Source organism: Notolepis coatsorum, assembly GCF_963971535.1.
Source record: "Notolepis coatsorum genome assembly, chromosome: 18".
Classification (NCBI taxonomy): domain Eukaryota; kingdom Metazoa; phylum Chordata; class Actinopteri; order Aulopiformes; family Paralepididae; genus Notolepis; species Notolepis coatsorum.
In genome coordinates, this window is record NC_140182.1 from 9,572,190 (window position 1) to 9,595,475 (window position 23,286).

The following is a 23,286-nucleotide window of genomic DNA, read 5'->3' on the forward strand; positions in this document are numbered from 1 at the left end:
CAATTGAGGGGGAGGAAACTGTACATTGGGGGGAGTTTGGAGGGTGGATTTGTACGTTTATTGGGGCCAGTTTAGAATTGCGGCCTCCCGTAGGTGCTTTTTTAGAGCGGTTTTAGTGTGGCAGTGAAAGGGTTAACCTTCTGTAGTGTGGTTGTGAAAGGGTTAACCTTCTGTATTGTCATGGTGAAAGGGTTAACCCTTTGTGGTAGTGAAAGGGTTCAAATGTATTTTTGTTGTACTGTACGTGTGCTGTATAATGACAATACATGTGAACCTAATATAATATAATATAATAATCTAAGCGAAGAAATGAGAACCTAGTAGACAATGAGAGAAAATGGCTCCCAAAAGGCCAACAATACAGTATTTGATTGATTGATTGAAAACCTTTATGTATCCCCGAGGGGAGATTCAGATGTCCATCACAGCATAACAGCAATTTATATATAGTAAAAACAGTTAATGTAAACAGTTAATACATAACATACACTTATTAGTATGTGTAAAAAACAAGATGGACAAATACATAGGGATAAAAAAGAGCTAAAATAGGGCTAAAATAGAGCTAAAAGTGGTGAAAAAAAAGGAACCAAGTCCAATCATGATGTTAAATAATTGGACTGCCCAGTAGTAAAAAGCGATAAACGCTAAAAAAAATATCTAAAAAAAAAAAAAAAAAAAGTAAATAGTTAAAGACTATTTCCATACAATAAGTGTTCGAGAAGGAACAGGGGGAAGTAAAACAACGTATCAAGCCCTGCCCCTTCCTTACAATATTTGACATTATAATTTTATAAAAATAAAAATAATATAACAAAATATAAAAAATAAAATAAAAGTACAGTTTTTTATATATCCAAATATCCAAATGAGAAAAAATAATAGGCAGTCACATTACTGCTCAAGCTCCTCTCTCTTATATGTGTCCATAAGTGCTTGTTTATAGCTACCTTTAAATGTATTGATATTTTTGCTTAATTTTATACTCGCATCCAGACCATTCCAGAGTGATACCCCACAAACTGCAATGCACATACTTTTAAGAGTTGTATGTACCGTACGTACCGTACGTAAATAATTAACACTGCAGAGCTGCTTGGACAGGCTGCCACCTCAGCGGTGCCACGACATGCCAGGCCTCAGAGCACCTACTGTAGTAACCTACTGGGGCACGGGATGCTGTCTGGAGAACTTTTGCTTGAAACGTGCCACATTATGTAACCTACATCTTAAATGTGCTATATTCCAAATGTTTAATATTGATATAGCAATAAACAACTATTCGCTATGTGAAGATGTAGGGGAGTAAGGGGCGTGACCTGAGCAGAGAGTGACGTCACTCTGTGTGAGTTGTTGTTCGTTAGCGTATGAGAGTCCCTCCCCGTGAGACTGTTGGCCCTCCCTCTTCCCTACGTGGAACACACCTGATTGGATAAAAGAAAATTGCGGCAACTTTGTCTTTTTCTGCCTCTTTTTTCAACCTAAAAATATATTTTCTGACAACATTTTATGTGGGGAAATAGGACACGCAGTGTGGCCCGAAGAAGCATAGACTGTTGGTTTTGGTCTGAGATGCTGGTGCTCGAGTGACATCTAGTGGCTGAATTTGGAATATAGCACCTTTAACCAACTATTGTTCTATTGCCCCTGAAAGAGCTTCCTCATCTATGCGCTATTTTAGCAAAAATCAAATATTGAACGTTTGCATTCAAATGGCTTCCTGTAAAATCTGGATATACTCTCTCCCCCCCCACCCACCTCTCTTGCACTCACACAGAGCCTGCTGTGGTCAGGAATCTCACTGTCGCTGAGATCACAACATCCTCTGTCTCTCTGAGCTGGACCGAACCAGAGGGAAACAGCTCCTTCTATAGAGTAGCGTGGACTGGTTATGGAGAGCTGAATAAGACAGATAATACACATGAAACCTCGTTCAACGTTACCGGTCTGACCGCTGGAGTCCAGTATGACTTAACTATCACTGCGGTGGCAGGCGATGGCCTTACCGCAGGGCAGAGTACCTCTGTGTCTCGATATACAAGTAAGTGAGCTTCATTTGGGTTGTCAAGTCACTGCATGTTCATACTGACCTGTGTTGTGTACGTCAGTCTCCTGAAAGGCAGGATGAGGTCACGTGACTGACGACATAATGTCCAATCAATGATAGAGCTGAACTTTCCCCCCCATTTCATCGCCCCTCTCCTGCACGCACAGAGCCTGACGCCATCAGGAGCCTTGAAGTCACCGAAGTCACAACGTCCTCCGTGTCTCTGAGCTGGACCGAACCGGGGGGTCAAAGGTCCTTCTATAGAGTAGAGTGGACCGACGGAATAGTCCGAGAGACAGAACGTGTGTCTGCTGCTGCGACGGTGTTGAATATGACCGGACTGACCGCTGGAACGCTGTACACGTTTACAGTCACTGCAGTAGCGGGAGATAACGTGACTGGTGGAGATGTGATTCAGACGTCACTCTATACAAGTAAGATGTAGTTTACAACTAACTGTTCTTATTGGTTTCGGTAGAGTTTTGGCTCTTTATGTGTTTTCAGTGTGTTTTGGTACATTTAGCTGAAACCTTCCTGTTTAGAGGTGCATTGATAGCACTCTTTGCTGACCAAATACAAGTACAAGTATTTCATGTTGAGGACTTCCCGGTACTAGGCACAAAACATAGTACAGTAGTTACCTTGATATTAAAAAATTCTGGCAGCTATTTTATTCTGTAGAAACATTGTTTATTGTTTATACTTACATTTTAAAGTTCTAATCGAATCAAATGTCAACCTCCTATTTAGGTTTTTTATTTATTTAAAAAAAATTTACACTGAAATTCAAATTCAAATTCGAAATTGTCTACAATTCTGCAACAAATTTTGGGCGGTCAGGTGGCGTAGCGGAGATTGCGCTCGTCACCAATGCAAGAGGCTGCGGCCTCGACTCCCGGAGTCAGCATTGCTTGGGGCTCGGGGCTGATCGCTATACTAACTCGTTTGGCTGGGTTAGCGGGAGGGGAAGCCGTGGGTGGGAAACTGGCGTTGTGGACAGCGACGCCTACAGGTCAGGTCTGGGCGCCTGCTCAGCGGAGGCAGGACTTGATGAAGGCAGCGTGACCTCCCACACGTTACGCTTCACCAATGAGAGCCCTCGCTGCCAGGTGAGAAGAGAGCCACTGGCTGTCGCCGCACGTGTCGGAGGAAGCGTGCGGATACTTCAGGGTTCCCTTGTACCGACCAGTAGGAGAACATGCGCACAATAACCAGGTAGGGGAGGGGGGGGGGGGGGGGGGGGGGGGGGAATTGGCACAAAAACTAAATTGGGACGGGGAGAAAACAGAGAAAAATCTGAGAAAGAGAGATAAAAGAAAATAATAATAATTCTGCAACGAATTTCGAATTAGATCTTTTGTTAAAGTGACAGCCCTCCATGTATCTCGTATTATACATTCTCCTGACCCCCCCCCCCTTCTCCAACCTGCCTCTCTCTTGCACTCACAGAGCCTGCTGTGGTCAGGAATCTCACTGTCAATGAAATCACAACGTCCTCCGTGTCTCTGAGCTGGACCGAACCAGAGGGTCAAAGGTCCTTCTATAGAGTAGAGTGGACCGACGGAATGGTCCGAGAGACAGAACGTGTGTCTGCTGCGACGGTGTTGAACATGACCGGACTGACCGCTGGAACGCTGTACACGTTTACAGTCACCGCAGTAGCGGGAGATAACGTGACTGGTGGAGATGTGATTCAGACGTCACTCTATACAAGTAAGATGTAGTTTACAACTAACTGTTCTTATTGGTTTCGGTAGAGTTTTGGCTCTTTATGTTGGGGGATTTGTGCTTTACTCTAGTATTATTAGGTTTGTATACTTGTACTTTTACTCAATTACATTTCAGAGAAAAAAAACATACTTTTTAACTCCTTACATTTAAAATGCAGACCTACAAAGTACAAAGTACAAATCTCTCAGGTCCAACTATTTTAATTAGTACATTTGTTTCTCTGGCCGAACTAACGTAAACGTTATTAATCCTGCAGCCGCGCTTTATTTAAAAACAGCCAATCAAATCCCCATCAATGGAAAATGAACCCGCCCATACCCATGCTGATTGGTCCTTGTGCGAGACTAGAAAGCGGGGATCTTTGATTAAACACCTGCTATCAGAAGAATAGACAGTCAGAAAAAAGGTTTTTACTTTGACTTTTTAGTACTTATACATTTAAAAGTAGAACCTTTTAAACTTTTACTCAAGTGTGTTTTTAGCCAGATACTCTGACTTTTACTTGAGTACGATTTTGAGACGGTACCCATACTTTCACTTAAGTATAATTTCCGGGTATTTTTTACACCCCTGCAAGTATTTCATTTTGAGGACTTCCCGATACTAGGCACAAAACATAGTAGTTTATTAAACATTTCTGGCAGCTATTTTATACAAACATTGTTTATTGTTTATACTTACATTTTAAAGTTCTAATCGAATCAAATGTCAACCTCCCATTTAGTTTTCTACCTGAACCGATAGATAATCATTTCATTATAACCACATGGCACTGTGCTACAGTAGTCACTTCCTGTTTATCTGGGACATTCGCGTTATTTTTTTCCGTAGGCGGAGACGGTCTCTAATTGGCCACTGACTGACGCTCTCTGATTGGCCACTGACATGTGCGCCCAATCGCGTGACGAGCTGTGTCTTTGCCCATTTCCGGGTCTAACAGCCTGCAAACTACCTAACGCCTAGTTTATCACTGGTTAAGCTTAGGCGACTCTTTCGAAGTTGGTTATGGTTAGAGTTTGGAATCAGGGCTGGTGTTCTATCGCCCTGCTCTAAGACAAACTCTAACCTTAACCAACTTCAAAAGAGTGCCTAAGCTTAACCTCGTTCCCAGCTTTATCTCGAGAGATAAAGCCTGGTAAAGCACTACGGCCGACAGTGGGAATCGGGTAGGGAGTCCCGCCCCTGAAATCACCACAGGTGCTCGTGAAAATGCACTCCCCCCAGAAACAACCTCGTTATCGCCTCCCTCGACAGTTCGAGCGTCTGCTTGTTGTTTGTTTCCCTGGGGACTATAAACAGATCAGGGGGTGCCCGGAAACCGGAAAGCCTGTAGCCGGTATTTCTGTATTTCCAATTAACACTTTAGGAGGCATAGCTTTACCAGCCTAGCCTAAGCTTAACCGGTGTAGAAACAGGCGTCACACGATTGGGCGCACATGTCACATGAAGTGGCCAATCAGAGAGCGTCTCCGCAAAATGCGGCTATGGAAAAAAATAACACGGGACATTCATTGATAGAGAGGATTTTAGCCTGGTATCAGACCAATATCCAATACTGGTATTGCTATCAGTGCACCTCTATTAATGTTGCATATGAATCTTTGAATAGATATAGGCCTTAGGGCTGTCACATTATTTTCGTATTTCGAATTTAATTTCGAATTTACCTAAAAACAAGAGATTCGAACTTGAAGGGAGAAATTCTAATTTGATTTAGACTGTGCTGAAAAGAATGATACCAAACATACCATGGTAAAAAAGAAAAGTAGCCAAAACTTTTAAAATAGCTTAGACTTTCTTTAGGTTTTTTATTTTTTTTTACTGAAATTCGAATTCGAATTCGAACTTGTCTACAATTCTGCAACGAATTTCGAATTAGATTTTTTGTTAAAGTGACAGCCCTCCATGTATCTCGTATTATACATTCTCCTGACCCCCCCCCCCCCCCCCCCCCCTTCTCCAACCTGCCTCTCTCTTGCACTCACAGAGCCTGCTGTGGTCAGGAATCTCACTGTCAATGAAATCACAACGTCCTCCGTGTCTCTGAGCTGGACCGAACCACGGGGTCAAAGGTCCTTCTATAGAGTAGAGTGGACCGACGGAATGGTCCGAGAGACAGAACGTGTGTCTGCTGCTGCGACGGTGTTGAATATGACCGGACTGACGGCTGGAACGCTGTACACGTTTACAGTCACTGCAGTAGCGGGAGATAACGTGACTGGTGGAGACGTGGTTCAGACGTCACTCTATACAAGTAAGATGTAGTTTACAACTAACTGTTCTTATTGGTTTCGGTAGAGTTTTGGCTCTTTATGTGTCCCCAGTGTTTTCAGTGTGTTTCAGTACATGTAGCTGAAACCTTCCTGTTTAGAGGTGCATTGATAGCACTCTTTGCTGACCAAATACAAGTACAAGTATTCAGGGGTGTAAAGTACTTGAGTAATTGTACTTGGTTACAATACTTAAGTACTGTTTTGGGGGATTTGTGCTTTACTCGAGTACCTGCCTCCAACCTGCCTCTCTCTTGCACTCACAGAACCTGCTGTGGTCAGGAATCTCACTGTCAATGAAATCACAACATCCTCTGTCTCTCTGAGCTGGACCGAACCAGAGGGAAACAGCTCCTTCTATAGAGTAGCGTGGACTGATGAGCTGAATAAGACAGTTATTAGAAATGAAACCTCGTTCAACGTTACCGGTCTGACGGCTGGAGTCCAGTATGACTTAACTATCACTGCAGTGGCAGGCGATGGCCTTACCGCAGGGCAGAGTACCTCTGTGTCTCGATATACAAGTAAGTGAGCTTCATTTTGGTTGTCAAGTCACTGCATGTTCCTACTGACCTGTGTTGTGTACGTCAGTCTCTTGAAAAGCAGGACATGTTAACACAATCTCTGCCACGCAATATGAGCATCTTATAGCTCTGACGCCACCACTGTAAGCCTATGGAGTCGCTCACCTTGTTTGCAGGGCTATAACTATTTAAATGCATATTATACTTAATCGATTGGCATTTCGTCCCTATACACGCTACAATTAAAATTTCAAATGCATATGATCGGTATATATTATGCTCCATCATGCATGAAGGAAATGGGGGGGGGGTCGTTTCTGATTAATTGATTGTCAATAATGTCTTTCTTTAGTACAACCCCATACGCTGATCAGATCGTTTGCAATGAAAGAAATTGACAATCAAGCTGGAATTAACGTTAGATTCCTCTTACCTCAGGCCGATGATACTGGAGGAAGAATATTCCAATTATTTTATTGCCATCTGCTAGATCCTTTTTCCATTTGCCCGACGCCATAAACTCAAAAAGCATATTGATTCTTGCGTCTCGAAGTCGATTCAATGCACTTGAGTGTGTATCTGGATTCACGCTACAAGAAACCTCCGCCCGGAAGACATTCACTGATGCACAGACCTAACCTTCCTGTAGAGAGTGAGTGCAACATCGCCCGAAATCCACCAGGCGGCGGTATCGGGCGGTTGCAATATCAGACAAGAGTGCCAGAGTTTCCCAGAGCCTTGCTGGATGAATTATGAATGGCAATAGTGAATAAAAGAAATAACGATCACAATAACGAGTTATTCTATTGGCGGGCTATAACAAGTTAACTCGTTCTTGGCGCAGGATGTGTTAAGGTTCGACTGGTAGACTCTAGTGCAGAGAGTCGAGCAAGACAACTGAACGGGTTCCGAGGGTGTTTAATGTAAAAGCCACAGAGTAGTTAGACAAGCGAGGGGTCGTAGACGAGGCCGGGTACTCAGACAGTCCAGGGGGTAATCCAGGAGAAGAGTAGTCAGACGAGAACAGGATCGAGAACGAGAACGAGAGCAGGGAGGGGAGCCAGAGACCACGAGACTAGGAGACAGGGGACATGACAGGACAAGGTCACTGTTCAATCATCTGTTCAATGACAGAGCTTAAAAAAAATGAATGTTTCCCATTTCCCCACGCCGCCCCTCTCCTGCACGCACAGAGCCTGACGCCATCAGGAGCCTGGAAGTCTCCAAAGTCACAACGTCATCCGTGTCTCTGAACTGGACCGAACCAGGGGGTCAAAGCTCCTTCTATAGAGTAGACTGGACTGATGGAGAGCTGAATAAGACAGATATTAAAAATGAAACCTCGTTCAACATTACCGGTCTGACCGCTGGAGTCCAGTATGACTTAACTATCACTGCGGTGGCAGGCGATGGCCTTACCGCAGGGCAGAGTACCTCTGTGTCTCGATATACAAGTAAGTAGAGCTTCATTTTGGTTGTCAAGTCACTGCATGTTCATACTGACCTGTGTTGTGTACGCCAGTCTCCTGAAAGCCAGCACATGTTAACAACACAATCTCTGCCACGCAATATGAGCATCTTATAGCTCTGACGCCACCACTGTAAGCCTATGGAGTCGCTCACCTTGTTTGCAGGGCTATAACTATTTAAATAGTATAGCTATATCTGTATTACTATGGCCCATTCGACATCGGGTATCTATCGTTCAAGATGTGGGAACGTTATATTTTTCCATTCATACATTGTCGTTGTATACCGTCGTGAATATAAGTATGTTTTTAGAGTGGTCTGCGGTAATTCCTAGAACGCGAGTTATATGCCCCGATGCATATTATACTTTATCGATTGGCATTTCGTCCCTATACACGCTACAATAAAAATTTCAAATGCATATGATCGGTATATATTATGCTCCATCATGCATGAAGGAAATGGGGGGGGGGGGTCGTTTCTGATTAATTGATTGTCAATAACGGCTTTCTTTAGTACAACCCCATACGCTGATCAGATCGTTTGCAATGAAAGAAATGGACAATCGAGCTGGAATTAACGTTAGATTCCTCTTACCTCAGGCCGATGATACTGGAGGAAGAATATTCCAATTATTTTATTGCCATCTGCTAGATCCTTTTTCCATTTGCCCGACGCCATAAACTCAAAAAGCATATTGATTCTTGCGTCTCGAAGTCGATTCAATGCACTTGAGTGTGTATCTGGATTCACGTTACAAGAAACCTCCGCCCGGAAGACATTCACTGATGCACAGACCTAACCTTCCTGAGTGCAACATCGCCCGAAATCCACCAGGCGGCGGTATCGGGGGGTTGCAGTATACTCGTTATTGGCGTTATTCTATTGGCGGGCTATAACAAGTTCACTCGTTCTTGGCGCAGGACATGTTAAGGTTCGACTGGTAGATTCTAGTGCAGAGAGTCGAGCAAGACAACTGAACGGGTTCCAAGGGTGTTTAATGTAAAAGCCACAGAGTAGTCAGACAAGCGAGGGGTCGTAGACGAGGCCGTGTACTCAGACAGTCCAGAGGGTAATCCAGGAGAAGGGTAGTTAGACGAGTGATGGTCATACACAGGATCCAGAAGGTGTGAGGGCTGTGGGTGTGTGTGTGGGTCATGAGCAGATAATAGGGATTCTTAAAGTTATACGTAAAACGGATAACCACTAACTGCTTACGCAGACGTTTTAGGAGAAGGGGAAAAATAAACAACACAAAACAACCTTTACAGGTGGAAGCCTCAAAGTGAGTATTCAAGAAAATAAGTAATGTCCAAAAAAACAGGACGACACTCATTAAAGAGGTATTGTAGAGAAAATAAATAAGCCACAAAGGCAACTCCTAAAAACAGAGTTTATATTGCAAACATAAAACAATAAACCTCCACCAAGGGAGTTTATGTGCAAAGGGCAGTTCCAAAAGAACAAAAGAAAACACTACCATAAAGGACTCAGCCTTTATAAAATAAAGTGTAAACTAAGCCAGTAGACGAAAACGAGTATAGCTACAAAAGAAGGCTAAATGCTGAATAGGGCAGCACTACACTTAAATATAAGAAGCCTGACCAAAAGCATAGCCAGCACAAGGAAAATGAAAAAGCAGTTGACACTGCAATCTTAAATAGACTCCACATGGCCATAGGCACAGCTGCACTGCATCAGGTGCAATCAAGCCCACACACCTGCCGACCCATGAGGCAATTAACCACAGGGAACAGGGATTGACAGCTATCCCTCACAGAGAGGTGAAATAAGGCAAAAACCATGACAGAAGGAGAGCAGGGAGGGGAGCCAGGTAGGGGACTGTTGACAAGGAGGACAAGCAGGGCTAGGCAAGGCAAGGCAACACGGGTACGGCAATAAACAAGAACGAGCACAAATAACTATGACTATGATGATTGAGATTACAATCTGGTGCCGTCTTGAAGTATGAGCTGGGTATTAGTAGCCAGGTGATTGGATGATCGCCAGCAGCTGTGGATGCTTGGGACCTGCCTCCACACCAGGTTCCAATCCTGTAATTAACCACACACATCCACACAGAGACAACGAGACTAGGAGACAGGGGACATGACAGGACAAGGTCACTGTTCATCTGTTCAATGAAAGAGCTTTAAAAAATGAATGTTTCCCATTTCCCCACGTCGCCCCTCTCCTGCACGCACAGAGCCTGACGCCATCAGGAGCCTGGAAGTCTCCAAAGTCACAACTTCGTCCGTGTCTCTGAACTGGACCGAACCAGAGGGTCAAAGCTCCTTCTATAGAGTAGACTGGACTGATGGAGAGCTGAATAAGACAGATATTACAAATAAAACCTCGTTCAACGTTACCGATCTGACCGCTGGAGTCCAGTATGACTTAACTATCACTGCAGTGGCAGGCGATGGCCTTACCGCAGGGCAGAGTACCTCTGTGTCTCGATATACAAGTAAGTGAGCTTCATTTTGGTTGTCAAGTCACTGCATGTTCATACTGACCTGTGTTGTGTACGTCAGTCTCTTGAAAGGCAGGACATGTTAAGGTTCGACTGGTAGACTCTAGTGCAGAGAGACGAGCAAGACAACTGAACGGGTTCCAAGGGTGTTTAACTCATTCACGGCCAGCCGTTCTATCCATCCTTGTACTCAATGGGCCACCGCTGTATGAGATAGGGATTTTCACTGTGCGTCGCAGTGTTTGCAGGGCTATATCTATATTCTATATTATAGCTATGGAGACAATACTATGTCTCATTTGACATAAACTATCTCTCGTTCAACATGTGAAAAAGAATGAATTTCTTCATGTATACGTGCGCGTGTTATACCGTGGTGAATATTGTATAGTTTCAGAGTGATCCTGGCTAATTCCTGGTAACTGTGTAATGGAGCGATATGTGAATTTTGCTAAAAGTGTTCGCGTTGCTCGCCTGGACACGCTACTATTTCCAAATCAAAGGTATATAATAGGTATTATGTTTCATCATGAATGCATGAAAGGGGGGGGGTCGTTTTTTGATGCTTTGATCGTCAGCAACGGCATACATTTTGGAGTATGTTAGATCGTTGCGATCGATGTGAAATCATTGTTGGATCAAAGTAGGATTGATGTCATATAGTCCTTACCTTTACTAGGAGGTATCCCAAAAAGAATATTCCAATTGTCTGATAGCGATTTCCAGTATCGATGTCGATCGGGTCCCTGACATGAAGTGGCACAAGATATGCCTCAAGTGTGCTGAACGCGTTTCGAAGTGATTGGATGAAGCGATTTACTTGGCTTGATCCAAATTCTCTGCCCAGACGAAATTAGATGTGACACACAGTGTGAAATACGGTTTCAAAGGGTGGGCGATACTGCCACCTAGCAGGATGCGGCCGGTATAGCCCCCACGTATCGCAGAATGATTTCCTATGATAAACACTGAGGTCAGGTGAGCCTGTAATCAATAAAAAAATCGAATAAAAGAAAAAAGGATCTAAAAACGAATGTACTCGTCTTTGGCGCTCAACGCATGGCGGCCAAAAACAAGTTATCTCGTCTTTGGCGCTGAATGAGTTCATGTAAAAGCCACAGAGTAGTTAGACAAGCGAGAGGTCGTAGACGAGGTCGGGTACTCAGACAGTCCAGAGGGTAATCCAGGAGAAGAGTACGTAGTCAGACGAGAACAGGATCGAGAACGAGAGCAGGGAGGGGAGCCAGAGACCACAAGACTAGGAGACAGGGGACATGACAGGACAAGGTCACTGTTCATCTGTTCAATGACAGAGCTTAAAAAATTGAATGTTTCCCATTTCCCCACGTCGCCCCTCTCCTGCACGCACAGAGCCTGACGCCATCAAGAGCCTGGAAGTCTCCAAAGTCACAACTTCGTCCGTGTCTCTGAACTGGACCGAACCAGAGGGTCAAAGCTCCTTCTATAGAGTAGAGTGGACTGATGGAGAGCTGAACAAGACAGATATTACAAATAAAACCTCGTTCAACGTTACTGGTCTGACCGCTGGAGTCCAGTATGACTTAACTATCACTGCAGTGGGAGGCGATGGCCTTACCGCAGGGCAGAGTACCTCTGTGTCTCGATATACAAGTAAGTGAGCTTCATTTTTGTTGTCAAGTCACTGCATGTGTAGCCGGCATGATCTTACTCTGCATTGTGTTTTTCGATTCGACCCCTGTTAAGGGATCGCCCTGAGTGGGAGTTGAACCCCGGTCTCCCACGTCGCGGGCGGCATCACAGACCACTATACCAAGAGGTGAATTCACTTCTTGCTATTGGGTCTGGATGCCTCTGGGGAGTGAGTTTACTTGCAGTACCGCTTAACGTCCACAGCCACTTCACTTACTGTCCCTCGTGACTGTGGATAGACTGCGGTACCTCCGTTACACATGTTCATACTGACCTGTATTGTGTACGTCAGTCTCTTGAAAGGCAGGACATGTTAAGGTTCGACTGGTAGACTCTAGTGCAGAGAGACGAGCAAGACAACTGAACGGGTTCCAAGGGTGTTTAATGTAAAAGCCACAGAGTAGTTAGACAAGCGAGAGGTCGTAGACGAGGCCGGGTACTCAGACAGTCCAGGGGGTAATCCAGGAGTAGGGTAGTTAGACAAGCGAGAAGTCGTAGACGAGGCCGGGTACTCAGACAGTCCAGGGGGTAATCCAGGAGAAGCGTAGTCAGACGAGTGATGGTCATACTCAGGATCCAGAAGGAGAGCAGGGAGGGGAGCCAGGTAGGGGACTGTTGACAAGGAGGACAAGGCAGGGCTAGGCAAGGCAACACAGGTACGGCAATAAACAAGAACGAGCACAAATAACTATGACTATGATGATTGAGATTACAATCTGGTGCCGTCTTGAAGTATGAGCTGGGTATTTGTAGCCGGGTGATTGGATGATCGCCAGCAGCTGTGGATGCTTGGGACCTGCCTCCACACAAGGTTCCAATCCTGTAATTACGCACACACACCCACACAGAGACAACGAGACTAGGAGACAGGGGACATGACAGGACAAGGTCACTGTTCCTCTGTTCAATGACAGAGCTTTAAAAAATGAATGTTTCCCCATTTCCCCCCGTCGCCCCTCTCCTGCACGCACAGAGCCTGACGCCATCAGGAGCCTGGAAGTCTCCAAAGTCACAACTTCGTCCGTGTCTCTGAACTGGACCGAACCAGAGGGTCAAAGCTCCTTCTATAGAGTAGAGTGGACTGATGGAGAGCTGAACAAGACAGATATTACAAATAAAACCTCGTTCAACGTTACCGGTCTGACCGCTGGAGTCCAGTATGACTTAACTATCACTGCAGTGGCAGGCGATGGCCTTACCGCAGGGCAGAGTACCTCTGTGTCTCGATATACAAGTAAGTAGAGCTTCATTTTGGTTGTCAAGTCACTGCATGTTCATACTGACCTGTGTTGTGTACGTCAGTCTCCTGAAAGGCAGGACATGTTAACACAATCTCTGCCACGCAATATGAGCATCTTATAGCTCTGACGACACCACTGTAAGCCTATGGAGTCGCTCACCTTGTTTGCAGGGCTATAACTATTTAAATAGTATAGCTATATCTGCATTACTATGTCCCATTCGACATCGGGTATCTATCGTTCAAGATGTGGGAACGTTATATTTTTCCATTCATACATTGTCGTTTTATACCGTTGTGAATATAAGTGTTTTTAGAGTGGTCTGCGGTAATTCCTAGAACGCGAGTTATATGCCCCGATGCATATTATACTTAATCGATTGGCATTTCGTCTCTATACATGCTACAATTAATATTTCAAATGTATGCTGATCAGATCGTTTGCAATGAAAGAAATTGACAATCAAGCTGGAATTAACGTTAGATTCCTCTTACCTCTGGCCGATGATACTGGAGAAAGAATATTCCAATTATTTGATTGCCATCTGCTAGATCCTTTTTCCATTTGCCCGACGCCATAAACTCAAAAAGCATATTGATTCTTGCGTCTCGAAGTCGATTCAATGCACTTGAGTGTGTATCTGGATTCACGTTACAAGAAACCTCCGCCTGGAAGACATTCACTGATGCACAGACCTAACCTTCCTGTAGAGAGTGAGTGCAACATCGCCCGAAATCCACCAGGCGGCGGTATCGGGCGGTTGCAATATCAGACAGAGTGCCAGTGTTTCCCAGAGCCTTGCTGGATGAATTATGAATGGCAATAGCGAATAAAAGAAATAACGATCACAATAACGAGTATACTCGTTATTGGCGTTATTCTATTGGCGGGCTATAACGAGTTAACTCGTTCTTGGCGCAGGATGTGTTAAGGTTTGACTGGTAGACTCTAGTGCAGAGAGTCGAGCAAGACAACTGAACGGGTTCCAAGGGTGTTTAATGTAAAAGCCACAGAGTAGTCAGACAAGCGAGGGGTCGTAGACGAGGCCGGGTACTCAGACAGTCCAGGGGGTAATCCAGGAGAAGGGTAGTCAGACAAGCGAGGGGTCGTAGACGAGGCCGGGTATTCAGACAGTCCAGGGGGTAATCGAGGAGAAGGGTAGTCAGACGAGTGATGGTCATACACAGGATCCAGAAGGAGAGCAGGGAGGGGAGCCAGGTAGAGGACTGTTGACAAGGAGGACAAGGCAGGGCAAGGCAAGGCAACACGGGTACGGCAATAAACAAGAACGAGCACAAATAACTATGACTATGATGATTGAGATTACAATCTGGTGCCGTCTTGAAGTATGAGCTGGGTATTAGCAGCCGGGTGATTGGATGATCGCCAGCAGCTGTGGATGCTTGGGACCTGCCTCCACACCAGGTTCCAATCCTGTAATTACCCACATCCACACAGAGACAACGAGACTAGGAGACAGGGGACATGACACGACAAGGTTCAATGACAGAGCTTTAAAAAATGAATGTTTCCCATTTCCCCACGTCGCCCCTCTCCTGCACGCACAGAGCCTGACGCCATCAGGAGCCTGGAAGTCACCGAAGTCACAACGTCGTCCGTGTCTCTGAACTGGACCGAACCAGAGGGTCAAAGCTCCTTCTATAGAGTAGACTGGACTGATGGAGAGCTGAATAACACAGATATTAGAAATGAAACCTCGTTCAACGTTACCGGTCTGACCGCTGGAGTCCAGTATGACTTAACTATCACTGCAGTGGCAGGCGATGGCCTTACCGCAGGGCAGAGTACCTCTGTGTCTCGATATACAAGTAAGTGAGCTTCATTTTGGTTGTCAAGTCACTGCATGTGTAGCCGGCATGATCTTACTCTGCATTGTGTTTTTCTATTCGACCCCTGTTAAGGGATCGCCCTGAGTGGGAGTTGAACCCCGGTCTCCCGCGTCGCGGGCGGCATCACAGACCACTATACCAAGAGGTGAATTCACTCCTTGCTATTGGGTCTGGATGCCTCTGGGGAGTGAGTTTACTTGCAGTACCGCTTAACGTCCACAGCCACTTCACTTACTGTCCCTCGTGACTGTGGATAGACTGCGGTACCTCCGTTACACATGTTCATACTGACCTGTGTTGTGTACGTCAGTCTCTTGAAAGGCAGGACATGTTAAGGTTCGACTGGTAGACTCTAGTGCATAGAAACGAGCAAGACAACTGAAAGGGTTCCAAGGGTGTTTAATGTAAAAGCCACAGAGTAGTCAGACAAGCGAGGGGTCGTAGACGAGGTCGTAGACGAGGCCGGGTACTCAGACAGTCCAGGGGGTAATCCAGGAGAAGGGTAGTTAGACAAGCGAGAGGTCGTAGACGAGGCCGGGTACTCAGACAGTCCAGGGGGTAATCCAGGAGAAGGGTAGTCAGACGAGAACAGGATCGAGAATGAGAGCAGGGAGGGGAGCCAGAGACAACGAGACTAGGAGACAGGGGACATGACAGGACAAGGTCACTGTTCATCTGTTCAATGACAGAGCTTTAAAAAAAATGAATGTTTCCCATTTCCCCACGCCGCCCCTCTCCTGCACGCACAGAGCCTGACGCCATCAGGAGCCTGGAAGTCTCCAAAGTCACAACGTCGTCCGTGTCTCTGAACTGGACCGAACCAGAGGGTCAAAGGTCCTTCTATAGAGTAGACTGGACTGATGGAGAGCTGAATAAGACAGATAATACACATGAAACCTTGTTCAACGTTACCGGTCTGACCGCTGGAGTCCAGTATGACTTAACTATCACTGCAGTGGCAGGCGATGGCCTTACCGCAGGGCAGAGTACCTCTGTGTCTCGATATACAAGTAAGTGAGCTTCATTTTGGTTGTCAAGTCACTGCATGTTCATACTGACCTGTGTTGTGTACGTCAGTCTCCTGAAAGGCAGGACATGTTAAGGTTCGACTGGTAGACTCTAGTGCAGAGAGACGAGCAAGACAACTGAACGGGTTCCAAGGGTGTTTAATGTAAAAGCCACAGAGTAGTCAAACAAGCTAAAAGCAATTGGTTTTGATAGTCTATCAGTGAGCTGGATGCAATCCTACCTGGAGGGGAGAGAACAGATGGTGGAGGTAAACGGTACCCTATCCCCCCCCCCTCACAGTGAGCTGTGGTGTTCCACAAGGAAGCATACTAGGACTGCTACTGTTCCTAATTTATGCAAAGGACATGTCGTCAGCTTGTGACTGCAACTTGTTCCTGTTTGCGGACGACTCAGCCCTGCTGGTCTCTGACAAGAACAAGTTACAGGTTGAAAAAACCCTCAGCTCGGAACTAGGCAAAATCTGCATATGGCTCGCTGATAACAAACTATCATTACACATGGGCAAAACAGAGTCCATTCTCTTCGGTTCAAATAACAAACTCAGCAAGACCGACGGCTTCTCAGTTACAGTGGGTGACAATATTGTCACAAGGAAAGAAGAAATTACCTACCTGGGTTCCATCCTAGAGGCAAATCTTTCCTGTGACAAAATGGCATCCAATGTAATAAAAAAAGTCAACCAACGAACTCGATTCTTGTACCGGATCTCCTCTCTGGTAAACAAGAATACCCTGAAGGCTCTGGCAGGAGCACTCATTCAAGGGTACTACGACTATGCTTGCACCTCATGGTACCAAAGCACCTCAAAGGCGCTAAAAACAAAATTACAAACATCTCAAAACAAACTGGTCAGACTACTGCTTGACCTTACTCCTAGAACCCACCTCACCCCTGCCCACTTTGACAACCTAGGATGGCTTAGAGTAGATGACAGAGTACAGCAACTTGCAATGGGCCTGGTCTACAAGATACACTACACGACCAAGGTACCCATGTACATGTCAAAATACTTCCCAAAGGTCAGTGAATACCACGATCACAACACCAGAGGGAGCTCCACAAATCATGTTAAACCCAGATTCGGCTCAAACAAGGGACTAAACACGTTTCGCAATTATGCCACATCAATGTGGAACGCCCTACCCAAAGCTGTAAAGGAATGTGAATCACTACCCACTTTCAAAAACACTCTCAAAGAACACCTACGGGAGACTGTAATTCGAAACTGGCCCCTGTAAAGGTCCTAACCCAACCCCCTCCAATGTACAGTAAGTGACCAAGTATGGTTTTGTCAATATTCCAATGTACAGTTTTGCTTGTACAGTTGTACAGTGTCCCCCACCCACCCACCCCTCCTACACAACACCCCCCCCACCCCACCCACCCAACCACCTCCAATGTACAGTCCCCCCCCCACCCCCCCCCAACCCCACCCCACCTACCCAACCTCCTCCAATGTACAGTTTCTACGTCAAATGTATATACTCTCTTTTCTGGACTCTTTTTGTATCACAAACAGTACTGTATTTGCACATCTGGTATGTCATAAATGTATAGATGTAGCAGTACTGTCTATCTGTATGTCATGTATGTCATATATGTTATGATGAATTGAAAATGGGGGACCCTGATGTAAACAAGACGAAAGTCTTTCTCTGGTCTGCATCCCCTTAACAATTGTATGTATTGAGCTGTACTGTACTGTACCCATTCTGCAATCTGTTATCAATCAATCAGACAAGCGAGAAGTCGTAGACGAGGCCTGGTACTCAGACAGTCCAGACGGTAATCGAGGAGAAGGTTAGTTAGACAAGCGAGAGGTCGTAGACGAGGTCGGGTACTCAGACAGTCCAGGGGATAATCCAGAAAGATAGTCAGACGAGAACAGGATCGAGAACGAGAGCAGGGAGGGGAGCCAGAGACCACGAGACTAGGAGACAGGGGACATGACAGGACAAGGTCACTGTTCCTCTGTTCAATGACAGAGCTTTAAAAAATGAATGTTTCCCATTTCCCCACACCGCCCCTCTCCTGCACGCACAGAGCCTGACGCCATCAGGAGCCTGGAAGTCTCCAAAGTCACAACGTCGTCCGTGTCTCTGAACTGGACCGAACCAGAGGGTCAAAGCTCCTTCTATAGAGTAAGACTGGACTGATGGAGAGCTGAATAAGACAGATATTAGAAATGAAACCTCGTTCAATGTTACCGGTCTGACCGCTGGAGTCCAGTATGACTTAACTATCACTGCAGTGGCAGGCGATGGCCTTACCGCAGGGCAGAGTACCTCTGTGTCTCGATATACAAGTAAGTGAGCTTAATTTTGGTTGTCAAGTCACTGCATGTTCATACTGACCTGTGTTGTGTACGTCAGTCTCCTGAAAGGCAGGACATGTTAAGGTTCGACTGGTAGACTCTAGTGCAGAGAGACGAGCAAGACAACTGAGGGGGGTCGTTTTTTGATGCTTTGATCGTCAGCAACGGCATACGTTTTGGAGTATGTTACATATGATCGTTGCGATCGATGTGAAATCATTGTTGGATCATAGTAGGATTGATGTCATATAGTCCTTACCTTTACTAGGAGGTATCCCAAAAAGAATATTCCAATTGTCTGATCGTGATTTCCAGTATCGATGTCGATCGGGTCCCTGACATGAAGTGGCACAAGATATGCCTCAAGTGTGCTGAACGCGTTTCGAAGTGATCGGATGAAGCGATTTACTTGGCTTGATCCAAATTCTCTGCCCGGACGAAATTAGATGTGACATACAGTGTGAAATAAGGTTTCAAAGGGTGGGCGATACTGCCACCTAGCAGGATGCGGCCGGTATTGCACTCTAGGGATCGCAGAATGATTTCCTATGATAAACACTGAGGTCCGTGAGCCTGTAATCAATAGAAAAATCGAATAAAAGAAAAAAGGATTTAAAAACGAATGTACTCGTCTTTGGCGCTCAACGCATGGCGGCCAAAAACGAGTTATCTCGTCTTTGCCGCTGAATGAGTTAATGTAAAAGCCACAGAGTAGTTAGACAAGCGAGAGGTCGTAGACGAGGCCGGGTACTCAGACAGTCCAGACGGTAATCCAGGAGAAGAGTAGTCAGACGAGAACAGGATCGAGAACAAGAGCAGGGAGGGGAGCTAGAGACCACGAGACTAGGAGACAGGGGACATGACAGGACAAGGTCACTGTTCCTCTGTTCAATGACAGAGCTTTAAAAAAAAAATGAATGTTTCCCATTTCCCCACGCCGCCCCTCTCCTGCACGCACAGAGCCTGACGCCATCAGGAGCCTGGAAGTCTCCAAAGTCACAACGTCGTCCGTGTCTCTGAACTGGACCGAACCAGAGGGTCAAAGCTCCTTCTATAGAGTAGAGTGGACTGATGGAGAGCTGAACAAGACAGATATTACAAATAAAACCTCGTTCAACGTTACCGGTCTGACCGCTGGAGTCCAGTATGACTTAACTATCACTGCAGTGGCAGGCGATGGCCTTACCGCAGGGCAGAGTACCTCTGTGTCTCGATATACAAGTAAGTAGAGCTTAATTTTGGTTGTCAAGTCACTGCATGTTCATACTGACCTGTGTTGTGTACGTCAGTCTCCTGAAAGGCAGGACATGTTAACACAATCTCTGCCACGCAATATGAGCATCTTATAGCTCTGACGCCACCACTGTAAGCCTATGGAGTCGCTCACCTTGTTTGCAGGGCTATAACTATTTAAATGCATATTATACTTAATCGATTGGCATTTCGTCCCTATACACGCTACAATAAAAAAATCAAATGCATATGATCGGTATATATTATGCTCCATCATGCATGAAGGAAATGGGGGGGGGGGGGGGTCGTTTCTGATTAATTGATTGTCAATAACGGCTTTCTTTAGTACAACCCCATACGCTGATCAGATCGTTTGCAATGAAAGAAATTGACAATCAAGCTGGAATTAACATTAGATTCCTCTTACCTCAGGCCGATGATACTGGAGGAAGAATATTCCAATTATTTGATTGCCATCTGCTAGATCCTTTTTCCATTTGCCCGACGCCATAAACTCAAAAAGCATATTGATTCTTGCGTCTCGAAAGTCGATTCAATGCACTTGAGTGTGTATCTGGATTCACGTTACAAGAAACCTCCGCCTGGAAGACATTCACTGATGCACAGACCTAACATTCCTGTAGAGAGTGAGTGCAACATCGCCCGAAATCCACCAGGCGGCGGTATCGGGGGGTTGCAGTATACTCGTTATTGGCATTATTCTATTGGCGGGCTATAACAAGTTCACTCGTTCTTGGCGCAGGACATGTTAAGGTTCGACTGGTAGACTCTAGTGCAGAGAGTCGAGCAAGACAACTGAACGGGTTCCAAGGGTGTTTAATGTAAAAGCCACAGAGTAGTCAGACAAGCGAGGGGTCGTAGACGAGGCCGGGTACTCAGACAGTCCAGAGGGTAATCCAGGAGAAGAGTAGTCAGACAAGTGATGGTCATACTCAGGATCGGGAATGAGAGCAGGGAGGGGAGCCAGGTAGAGGACTGTTGACAAGGAGGACAAGGCAGGGCTAGCCAAGGCAAGGCAACACGGGTACGGCAATAAACAAGAACGAGCACAAATAACTATGACTATGATGATTGAGATTACAATCTGGTGCCGTCTTGAAGTACGAGCTGGGTATTTGTAGCCGGGTGATTGGATGATCGCCAGCAGCTGTGGATGCTTGGGACCTGCCTCCACACCAGGTTCCAATCCTGTAATTACCCACATCCACACAGAGACAACGAGACTAGGAGACAGGGGACATGACAGGACAAGGTCACTGTTCATCTGTTCAATGACAGAGCTTTAAAAAATGAATGTTTCCCATTTCCCCACGTCGCCCCTCTCCTGCACGCACAGAGCCTGACGCCATCAGGAGCCTGGAAGTCTCCAAAGTCACAACGTCGTCTGTGTCTCTGAACTGGACCGAACCAGAGGGTCAAAGCTCCTTCTATAGAGTAGACTGGACTGATGGAGAGCTGAATAAGACAGATATTAGAAATGAAACCTCGTTCAACGTTACCGGTCTGACCGCTGGAGTCCAGTATGACTTAACTATCACTGCAGTGACAGGCGATGGCCTTACCGCAGGGCAGAGTACCTCTGTGTCTCGATATACAAGTAAGTGACCTTCATTTTGGTTGTCAAGTCACTGCATGTTCATACTGACCTGTGTTGTGTACGTCAGTCTCTTGAAAGGCAGGACATGTGTGAGGGTCCACCTGTCCCTGGACCTTTCTCCCCTTTCCATCCTCCTCAACAGCCCCCACCCTTGCACGGATTTTCCACTACTCCTCAACAGCCCCCACCCTTGCACAGACTTTCCACTACTCCTCAACAGCCCCCACCCTTGCACAGACTTTCCACTACTCCTCAACAGCCCCCACCTTTGCACAGACTTTTCCCAGCCCCTGGATCTTTGTTGTCACTACTCCTCCTTCACTTGCACTGGTGTATATTTAATGTCTACATTGTCTCTTGTTCCCTTGTTAATTGTTATTTATTAGTCCCTTGTATGGTTCCCTGTTTATTTCCCCAGTGTGTTTGGTCTTGTGTTTTCCTGTAGCCCTGTGTGTTGGTTCTGCCTTTCCCTCATGTGCGTCTCGTTTTGCTAATTGCCCTGCTGTCTCTCTAGTGTTAATTGTTTCCCCTATATCTGGTGTGTGTTCCCTACTCTTGTTGTCGGTTCATTGTTTCGGTTCCATGTTTGATGTCCATGTCCTTGTTCTCCTTTGTTCATAGTAAGTTTCCCTGCAGTGAATTTGTTTTGTGTTTTTGGACTTTCTCTCTTTATGAGATTATTCTTTGTTTTGTATTTTGCCCTCTGCCAGTCTTAAGCTGAGTTATTCTTTGTTTTGTATTTTACCCTCTGCCAGTCTTAAGACGAGCTATTCCTTGTTTTGTTTTGCTGCTGCCTTTGGAGTATTTTTGTAACATTTCACCCCTGGCTTGAAGTGTTCGAATTAAAGGAGCAGTGCTCACACTTTGACAATTTACATCTACCTCTCCCTCGTCTCGGTTTGCGCTTGGGTCCTCTGCCAACACAATCCCTAACAACATGTTAAGGTTTGACTGGTAGACTCTAGTGCAGAGAGACGAGCAAGACAACTGAACGGGTTCCAAGGGTGTTTAATGTAAAAGCCACAGAGTAGTTAGACAAGCGAGGGGTCGAAGACGAGGTCGTAGACGAGGCCGGGTACTCAGACAGTCCAGGGGGTAATCCAGGAGAAGGGTAGTCAGATGAGTGATGGTCATACACAGGATCGGGAATGAGAGCAGGGAGGGGAGCCAGGTAGAGGACTGTTGACAAGGAGGACAAGGCAGGGCTAGGCAAGGCAAGGCAACACGGGTACGGCAATAAACAAGAACGAGCACAAATAACTATGACTATGATGATTGAGATTACAATCTGGTGCCGTCTTGAAGTATGAGCTGGGTATTTGTAGCCGGGTGATTGGATGATCGCCAGCAGCTGTGGATGCTTGGGACCTGCCTCCACACCAGGTTCCAATCCTGTAATTAACCACATCCACACAGAGACAACGAGACTAGGAGACGGGGGACATGACAGGACAAGGTCACTGTTCATCTGTTCAATGACAGAGCTTTAAAAAAATGAATGTTTCCCATTTCCCCACGTCGCCCCTCTCCTGCACGCACAGAGCCTGACGCCATCAGGAGCCTGGAAGTCTGCAAAGTCACAACGTCGTCCGTGTCTCTGAACTGGACCGAACCAGGGGGTCAAAGGTCCTTCTATAGAGTAGAGTGGACCGACGGAATAGTCCGAGAGACAGAACGTGTGTCTGCTCCTGCGACGGTGTTGAATATGACCGGACTGACCGCTGGAACGCTGTACACGTTTACAGTCACCGCAGTAGCGGGAGATAACGTGACTGGTGGAGATGTGGTTGAGACGTCACTCTATACAAGTAAGAT

The 23,286-nt window shown here is 45.9% G+C and overlaps 1 protein-coding gene and 1 long non-coding RNA gene across 2 annotated transcripts in view; both read left to right on the forward strand.

Moving 5' to 3' along the window:
- The window catches only part of LOC311244824 (uncharacterized protein), a 152,994-nt gene that overhangs the window by 46,002 nt on the left and 83,706 nt on the right, over positions 1–23,286 (forward strand). Inside the window, exons 4-16 of the mRNA XM_084334507.1 lie at positions 1,778–2,041; positions 2,215–2,481; positions 3,497–3,760; positions 5,766–6,032; positions 6,315–6,572; positions 7,766–8,026; positions 10,249–10,509; positions 11,887–12,147; positions 13,160–13,257; positions 18,470–18,611; positions 19,581–19,841; positions 21,211–21,471; positions 23,013–23,279. Coding sequence (XP_084190633.1) covers positions 1,778–2,041; positions 2,215–2,481; positions 3,497–3,760; positions 5,766–6,032; positions 6,315–6,572; positions 7,766–8,026; positions 10,249–10,509; positions 11,887–12,147; positions 13,160–13,257; positions 18,470–18,611; positions 19,581–19,841; positions 21,211–21,471; positions 23,013–23,279 — 3,132 coding nt within the window. The remainder of the gene's footprint in view (positions 1–1,777; positions 2,042–2,214; positions 2,482–3,496; positions 3,761–5,765; positions 6,033–6,314; positions 6,573–7,765; positions 8,027–10,248; positions 10,510–11,886; positions 12,148–13,159; positions 13,258–18,469; positions 18,612–19,580; positions 19,842–21,210; positions 21,472–23,012; positions 23,280–23,286) is intronic.
- On the forward strand, positions 13,289–16,217 carry LOC311245642. The gene is made up of 3 exons (XR_014620757.1): positions 13,289–13,420; positions 14,996–15,256; positions 16,027–16,217. It is a non-coding gene; the product is annotated as an uncharacterized lncRNA (long non-coding RNA).